Genomic DNA, 9,136 nt, shown 5'->3' with positions numbered 1-9,136 from the left:
GGAAGTTCATCATATGTCCTGGGTACTATGGTGTCAGTGGCAGCCCATTCCATTTTGCCTCCTGAGGTGAAATGTGAAGATGCCCCCACCCTGGCCTACTGGGGTCACATGGCTACAGCTTGTGGGTTCTTGGTGAGATCCTGCGAGAGGTCGGTGCGATCTTGCAGGAACCTGAAAGCCACATCTCCCTGGCCCTGGCAGCAGGGGACAGAGTGCCCTGCACCATGAGATACTTGAGAAGCCACAGCAGTGACGAGATCTCGCAGTTCTATGGAATCTTGCTGAAAGCAGCTTTTCAGGGCTGGCCAAACACATTTTTTGCACCTGAGGCAAACTGCAAAATGGCTTCCTCTCCTTTCAAGGGAAGAAGGGGTGAGCAAACACCTACAGCTGGATCTGCTGTGACTGTGGATCCTGCTGCCCAAGGCGGTTGCCTCATGGGTGGGCAGGCCCTGCCTTAGATCTGGCGAAAAGGATGGTGTTCAAGTCAAATGCTATTTTAAAGGTTCAGCCACCAGCAGCCCCACTCCTTCAGGATTTAGGATTAGGTGTGTACTTTGCGCCATCCTGTTTTATTCCAGCTTCTCGTGTTCTTCTACTTCTTTGGTGATCACTCGTATCCGAGTAAGATTGTCTTCCATAAACACAGTTTTAACAATGGGTCCGCAAGTGACTGTGGAGGCCAATTCTGGAGCCACATGTCCTTCCAGTGGCTTGGGAAGACAGGCAAACTAATATCAGTGTACTGGAAGAAGCAAAGATCACCAGTGTTGAAGCAATGATTCTTCAACATCAACTTCCTTGGACTGGTCATGTCGTGCGGATGTCTGATCTCTATTCTGAACTTAAAAATGGAAAGCGTAATGCTGGTGGTCAACAAAAGCTTAAAGACTGTCTCAAATCTAAAAAATATATAGTATAAACACTGACAACTGGGAAACACTGGCCTGCGAGCTTCTCGTGTAGGGGGATTTTTGTACCAGCAACCCTACCAATAACGGTAACTTTAACCCTGACGCCTAGTTTTAGCACTTATGCTTTAATATTTTAATATAATTCATTTGCTTTTACCGACACTTCGATTAGCATTTTTTTGACTCTTCAAAGTCTTTTGTTCCAGTAGCCAGCGGTATACAAATTTGATTTAATAAACAAAACAAGTAAAAACGCCACGATGACACAGCGTCCCCGAGAGGCAGTTGCTGTGGGGAGCAGCGGCTTCTCCTCAGGGACAGACGCCCTCCTGGTCATTCACATCTTCAGGCATATTCAACACCACCCCATCCCGGAACATGCAATAAGAAGTATGAGGGGGAAAACAAGTCTCTCGCATACAATTTTTTTGAAGCGCCGCATCGTGTTTTGTTTCAACCCTCTCCCTCAGGGACCCCGTTGCTCCCCTCGCTGCCCTCAACGCCCCCTCCCTTCCCGCGCGAGAGGAAAACTGGAGGGCGGGAAAGAGCCCGGCAGACGCCACGCGCCTCGCCGCCCTCCTTTATCCTCCCCTCCCCTCGAGTTACATAATAGCTCGCGCGGCCTCTCGCGAGGTTGCCGGCCGGCTGCCCCTCCCCCTCCCCTCCCTGTGTCTGTGCTTCTCTTTCTCACTCACAGAGAGACAAAATCTGCCCCCCCTTCTCCTCCTCCTCCTCCCAGCCCCCCTCCCCGAGCTCGCCTCAGCCCCACGTCACCGGGAGACCAGACGGGGACAACATGGCGGAGCGGAGGAGACACAGGAAGCGGATTCAGGTACCTCGCTCGCTCCTCTCCTCGCCAACCGCCGGCGGGAACCGCTTCCCTTTTTATCTCCTTCCACACGGACTCCCCCTCCCCCTCAGTGCCTCTTCTGATAGTTTCGCCTTCCTTCTTTTCGGCCTCTTTTATTCCCTCTCTTCTCTCCCCCCACCTCCATCTTCCTTTCGCCACAGGGCCAGCCACGTCACTGCTCTCCCCTTCTCTTCAGGGCATCTCTCTCTCTCCCCCCACCCTCCACTCGCGCCTCTTTCCTTAGTGGGAGACCGATGGGCGCTCCAGTCCCGCATTCCCACCCCACTCTCCAGTAGCTCCATACTCAGCCCAGGATGTTTATCTGCCCTTTTCACCCCACCAAACACCTCCTCCCCCACCCACCCCACACACAGAGCAGCCCCTTTGATGGTGACGCATCACAGGACTATGGGGCACCCCAACTCCAAACGCCAGCACAAAGCTGCTCCTTCTCCAGGCGCTGTGGCCCGAGGGACTCTTATCACTGGCGAGCCCCTCCACCATCTGCGCTTCCCCGCTGTGCTCTTTTTGGGTGCGTCTTGACAGTGCCCCACCTACAGTCCCACCACGACGCATCCTTCCCCCCTTTCTGTTCTGCGGTTCGGGTGGTTTTCCCTCCGCAGAGGGGCATCCATTCGCATTTCTTGGCTATGTGACTCGAAGCCTAGTGTTCCCACAAATGGCAGCCCAGCACTCTTTTCCAGGCTCACCCTACAAACAGTATAAACGTTTCTACCATCACAACAGCTGTTTGCAATCATCTTTCCCCTGTTAATTGTCTATACACACACACACACCCTACACCTTATTGCACCATGTTGTCGCATGGAATCCCCCCCCCAAACCCAAACCCGCTTCATTGCCAAATGTACCTGTGAAACCCTGAGGGAATTCCCCAATAAACTGTCTTCTCTTTACACCAGCATAGTAGGCTATCTACTTCACATACATCTAAAATACAGACTTAGCATGCATGGTTATCACACATACAACCTGTAACTGTGAGAATTTCCTATTTGGTGAGCACTATACTTAATGCTGTTTAATCACCTCTGCATCATGTGGAGTTTGCTTGTTGCATGCTAGTGGATGCCACCCTTTTGCATTATAATACAGTATCAGTTTTTCACTTCTGCTCAATCTTGCTAATTCTAGCACGCTCGCTCATTTACACAACCTGTATTCATTATCATCTTCTGTGATGCCCTTAGGTTCACAGGCATCCTCACACATACCTAGAAGAGTGTTTCTTCTTGGATGTTCCAGATGTAGCGACAGCATATGAATGAGTCACTTTTTCTGCAGTCAACTGCAGTAATTATTTTTGGTAGTCTCATTATGAGAGCAAGGGAAGGGAAGTTTTTCTCACTTCAAAGCTATGCTATAAAGTCTTCTTCAATTAGGGTTGCCAGACTCAATAGTGGACAGGACTTCTGTGCCTTTAATTGCCCTGCTCTCTTTTGAGTCTGGAAACCTTAAAGAGAAACCAGCAGACCCTTTCTTTAATTTCCAAGCAAAGGGTCTGCTGGTTTCTCTTTAAGGTTTCCAGGCTCAAAAGAGAGCAGGGCAATTAAAGGCACAGAAGTCCTGTCTACTATCTGGCAACCGTATCTGCAATAGATGGCATATGTTAGGTATGTCACATATGTGCTCTGTAGTGAACAAATATATCTTAAAAATATCTGTGTCAATGAAGCTGTGCTGTTTGTTAAGGTTATTTAATTCAGTATCTTCCAAAACTTGTTCAAATGTGGGAAGGCCTATATATTGACAATATTGAAAAAAGTTTAACTTACGTTGCGTGCAGGGTAAGAATATGCAAAGTCTATAAAGAATATTAACACTAGATGGACCATTGTTTTTACAGTTAACAACTCTTGGCAAAAACAAGAATATGATATTATTAGCAGTTATAATTTTGTGCAGCCTAAGCATATTGTTTATGTGATTGTAATAATTATGCCAACAAATATTTGAGAAATGTATTCTAAAATATTCATGGCCAACTTGACAGCTACCATCCTGTCTCATTGAGGCTTCGGTAAAACTACAGTATTCACCAAACCATAAAGATTGTGAATGAGCTGCAGAGACACACTACCGTATATACCTCTCTTCCTCCTGTTTTTTTTTAAAAAATTCTGAGATTCCCTCCCCCTCACTGCCTCCAAAATGTGAGGCTTCTCTCAACACCTCCCCCATTAATATATAGTCTAAAGAAGGTTTAAACAGTAGGACAGTTTGAAGGCTGAGTTACTCACAATTAACACTAAAAAAGATATTGTATATTGTCTAGATTATAGGAGCTCTTCAGTATTTGAAAAGATTCTTTAAAATACTGTTTGTTGTTTTTACATGCCAGCAGAGATAACATTTCACAAACTGTTCCTAGATAAAGCCGGAATAATCTCTTGCAAATGTTTATGGACCTTTGCTTTAGTGTCACAGTATGAGTATGTTGCGTCTTTGATTGCCAGGACGTTGATCTCATGCAAAGCATTTACTGACAGCTTTGGATACTTAACATATGCTTTATTAGTAATATGCTAGTTTAGTGTGCAATACATTGTGCAGCCATCTCTTGCTAAATATATTTTGTTTGGGTGCTGGATGGTTTTAAATTTATTTAATGAGGAAAAACTAGTTCAAAGAAGTTTATATCAAATAGTAACAGCAATTATTTCTCTTCAAGAATAGCACTATTTCTTGAATTATGCCCACTGCCACAGCTATTGGGGGGGGCTAGCTGGGTCCCCCCCCCAGGGGAGCGCCATTGAGGCTCCCAGCCTATTTGTGCGTGTGTGTACACAAATACAGTACACATGAGGGGTGCCAAACCAGGTCTTTGACCTGGTGAAATAAAGCCTACCTAGTTTTGCACCTGATTATGCCACTTTTGTCACTTTTCAAAGTATTTCAGTTTTGTACACCCCTGATTGTCACGTAGCTCTGTTCAAGGTTTGATATATAATATTTTGTTTGGTGTCATCATGAATAGCAGGCTGATGAATGATACTATCATAAATTCTTAATAGCTACATCTGGAGCAGTGGCACCAGAGGGACAGTGACTGAGAGATGTATTGAAATCATAGAAGTAAAACAAATACAGATCTCTGTATTAGTATAATTATTTGTATACCTAAAACTGGTGTCGTAATACACTTCTGATGGTCTTTGGCTAATGAAAACTGAAGTTTTCCTCTGTATCACATTTGTGGCCGGACTGCCATTAATTGACATACTACAGAAGAAAAATCCATCCCATCAAGAATTAGTCATATATATTGAGCATCTTCAGTTAAGATTTAAACTTCAGACATTTTCATTTCTGTCTTGAAAGAACCGGATATATGATTTACAAACATGATTGACTCAAATCTCAAGTCATTTAAGTTAATTTGGTTCTTGGAGGGCAGTTCATCTCACAAGTGGGGAAGTTGGTACAAAAAAGATCTTAAGAACAGACTGTGCTTGCCAGCTTCTTGCATGGGTAACTATATTAAACTGACCTTTGCTTCAAGTTTCTTTGAAAAAACTGTAAAAACAGCTGTGGCAAACAAAGGCAACACTGGTAGTGGGTAGCTATTTTCTGTTGATAAGAGACTGGAGAAGCCAAGGCAACATGATCTCTGCCTCAAATTCACAACACTTCCGCAGTTATCACATGCTTATTAGCCTGAAAGAACCAAAATCTTGTCACCTGGAAAAGTAGGCAGTGGTTGCTTGGGCAAGGAAGGGAGCTACATGCCATAGCTGCCAAGTTATCCCTTTTTAAAAGGGATTTTCCCTTATGCTGAATAGGCTTCCTCGCGAGAAAAGGGAAAACTTGGCAGCTATGAACATGCTTTTCTTCCGATCCTTGCATTCCATTTTAGAGATGTGATCAGGTGCCCTTGGTGCAGTTGACCATGTCCCCTGTAACCATCACCTACATTCAGCTGCTTAACATAAGCACTGCTATTCGTGTGCAAGTGGTAAGTGTAGTGGTCTGCTGACTAGCCACTTTGCAATTCAAGCAAAATCAGTTATATGCAGTGCTGCTGAGAGGCAGGCACAGAGTAGTACCTCAGGTTAAGTACTTAATTGGTTCTGGAAGTCCGTTCTTAACCTGAAGCGAACTTTCCCATTGAAAGTAGTGGAAAGTGGATTGATCCTTTCCAGATGTTGAAAAATACCCCCTAAAACAGCAATTTAACATGAATTTTACTGTCTACCGAGAACATTGATCCATAAAATGAAGGCAATAATCAATGTACTGTACTATAAAATAAATAAGACAGTATTTTAGATGATAAAAATTAAAATTGATTTTTTTTCTTACATGCACTGATGATAGTCAGTTGGTGGCCATCACTGCCTCCTGTGGAAGGGAGTTCCATAGGTTAACTGTGCATGGCATGAAGAAGGACTTGGTTGCCAGAGTACCTCTCCTATCTGTCTCAGCTTCTCCAGCTGGCTAAACGGATCCATCTTGTCTGGCTGTTTCCCCCTCCTAGGACTTGGTGTCTCCCGGCCACTCACTGCCTCCACAGCCAGAGACCGATTGCAGAGGCCTCCGCAGGCCCTGCCAATGTCCGGGCTGTGTTCCGGGCAGCTGCGAGGCCTCCGAGAGCCTCCGCAGCCAGAAGCCGATTGCAGAGGCCTCCGCAGTCCCCGCGGATGTCCGGGCTTCGTTCACTTCCAGGTTTACTTACTTCCGGGTTAAAATGGTACGTAACCCGAAGCGTATGTAACCTGAAGCATACGTAACCCGAGGTACCACTGTACTGATGTACTGGACCCCCCTCCAGTTGCTGAGTTTTCATTTTTAAAAAAAAGGTGTCTAGACTTCCTAAAAATAATTTGTGGAGCAAAATGTGCAGGCAGCCTTCTATGCAGTTTCTGTGAGATGAACTAGTCCAATCGCCTTCTCAGTCCAGCCCGCGGACAGTCCAGGAATCAGCGTGTTTTTACATAAGTAGAATGTGTCCTTTTATTTAAAATGCATCTCTGGGTTATTTGTGGGGCCTGCCTGGTGTTTTTACATGAGTAGCATGTGTGCTTTTATTTAAAATACATCTCTGGGTTATTTGTGGGGCATAGGAATTCGTTAAAATATTTTTTCAAAATATAGTTTGGCCCACCACATGGTCTGAGGAACGGTGGACTGGCCCACGGCTGAAAAAGGTTGCTGACCCCTGATCTGTATTGTTAGTGCAGTGGTATGGTAGCCAACTTTGTGATGGAATATATATAGAAATATATATACAGTATAGGACAGTCATTGTGTTCTGTTGATTCTTTATAGGTTTTTGATTGGACCCTAGGAATCTCTAATAGATTGCTTGCATATGGGCTTTAGTGAGTAATGCAAGAGATGAAATATAATTACATATGGTTATATGTTCAGATGAGCAGTGGTGATCTACCCTGGGCATGATCCAAACCAGTTCAAGCTTAAACTTGTTAACTAGAACCTATTCCAAACGAAATCCAGGGAATCTCACCCATTTCTTTCTTTGTTTTGTTTTGTTTTTAGAATGTAGATTTTTAATATTGTGTATTGTCTGCAGTGCCTTTGGACACAGAGACCATTTATAAAAATATTTTGCATTCAGAAAAGAAATACAGTTAGTCCTAAAGCAGAAAAAAAGAAAAAAGGCTCCCTATTATTTATTTGTTTGCTTAGTCATTGCATTTATATCCTGCCTTTTCCTCTAAGGAGCTCAAGGTGCTGTACATGGTTCTCCACCTTCTCATTTCTCCCACAACAACCCTGTGAGTTAGGCTGGGCTGAGAGATACGTTAGTGACTGGCACAACACCCAGTGAGTTTCATGCTTAAGTGAGCTTCAGCCCGCCCCCTTTGAACTCTGGTCTTGTAGGTCCTAGTTGGACACTCTAATTACTGCACTGCACTGGCTCTCTAAGTAGGTAGTTAGTAGTCTATCATGTTAATTACATGAACTTAGAATATGCTGAAAAAGCTGTTAATTGTATTTTTCTAATGTGAGCCTCTGTGCACAACAAGTTGCCTACCTTTGATGTACAAACAGTATTTTCCAAGCAAGTGTAATTAAGTGTCTGAGACAGCACATTACAGAAACGACTATTGTTTTAGTTAGCCTATCATATTGCACCATTGCTAAACAGCCCTCTTGCAAAAAGAGATTTTAACATACCAAGGTGAACGTGTAAGAATTTAAGATATGATGACATTGTTTCCATATTTGCATAACATTACTTCCTTACCCGCAGTGACTTGCATAGGGAAAAGAATAGGCTCCCAGTAACTTCTAGCAGCAGCTGCTGTTGTCTTTGCTACGACTTCAGAGCAAACGTGCCTTCTTTGCTCAGTGTAGTAGTTAGGTTTTCATCTGGACATACTTTGCTCCACTGGTTCATTTCTGCACAAAGATTTCATGTGGGGATATGAAGATGAGAGTCCAGAGGACACGGCCCCATTCTGCCCGCAGCTTCCTTCTGATCTATGTGGAAATGAGGTGCTGGTTTTAGTAATATTATGGGGAGGGATTGGCTTTTTGCAGCTATTCATATATAGTTCTATCCAATAGACATTATTTTAAGAATATTTATTATTGTTGTTGTTGTTATTATTATTATTATTATTATTAGGTTTTTATTATTTCATTTCATAATTATATAAAACAGAGAAAACAATTATAACAGATAAAAACTAAAATATGAAAAAACTATAATGTAGGCATGTAGAATAAGTTAAAATAACAAAACCCAAGTAAAGACCATGAACTTCATCAGCTTATCAAGTATAGTACCAGATTTGTCAGGCTTGTGACAAGGGTTGTCTTGAAAATGAAGGTTCCGCTGTATATGTCACAAAGGAATGCCAAATCATATTAAAAGTGTCTGAAGGTTGTAGCCCTTGTCGAAATCTCAACTTCTGCATTATTTTTTCCTATTAAACTGTATTCCAGAATGATTGGTATGAAGTGTCCAGTTTAAGATTATTGAATGTTTTCCATTGAGTTGCAGTTACTATTCATGCTGCCAAAGATAATATACTGTATAAGATCAATTCTTTTGACAATATAGTTACATACAAATATAGTTACATACAACAATATAGTTACATACAAAGATAATATACTGTATAAGATCAATTCTTTTGACAATATAGTTACATTGGTATCATCAAAAATATTCAGTGACATTAATTTTGGACAAAAAGCAATAGTGTTTTTTTAGTAATAATTGTCATTTCTGTCAAAATTACATTCCAAAAATATTACCAACTAACATTCCCACCATGAATGATAATAAGTACCAAGTTTATTGCAACCCTTCCAACAAATTAGGTGATCTAGAAAGAAATATTTTTTACATTTGCAAAGGAGTGCTATTACCATCTGT

At 42.7% G+C, this 9,136-nt stretch overlaps 1 protein-coding gene across 2 annotated transcripts in view; it reads left to right on the top strand.

The window, feature by feature from the left end:
* The first annotated feature begins 1,589 nt into the window (after positions 1 to 1,589).
* SEC62 (SEC62 homolog, preprotein translocation factor) overlaps positions 1,590 to 9,136 on the top strand; it is a 31,577-nt gene continuing 24,030 nt past the window's right edge. The window contains exon 1 of one of the 2 annotated variants that reach the window (XM_035133144.2): positions 1,590 to 1,746. In XM_035133144.2, the coding sequence (XP_034989035.1) occupies positions 1,711 to 1,746 (36 nt within the window). In that variant the 5' untranslated portion in view covers positions 1,590 to 1,710. Of the gene's footprint in view, positions 1,747 to 3,349; positions 8,248 to 9,136 lie in introns of those variants that run through there. The other variant, XM_035133143.2, reaches the window with a different exon arrangement.

Source organism: Zootoca vivipara, chromosome 5 (genome assembly GCF_963506605.1).
Source record: "Zootoca vivipara chromosome 5, rZooViv1.1, whole genome shotgun sequence".
NCBI classification, from domain to species: Eukaryota; Metazoa; Chordata; class Lepidosauria; order Squamata; family Lacertidae; genus Zootoca; species Zootoca vivipara.
The sequence above is the reverse complement of the archived record's forward strand: the minus strand, read 5'-3'. Positions and strand labels throughout refer to the sequence as shown.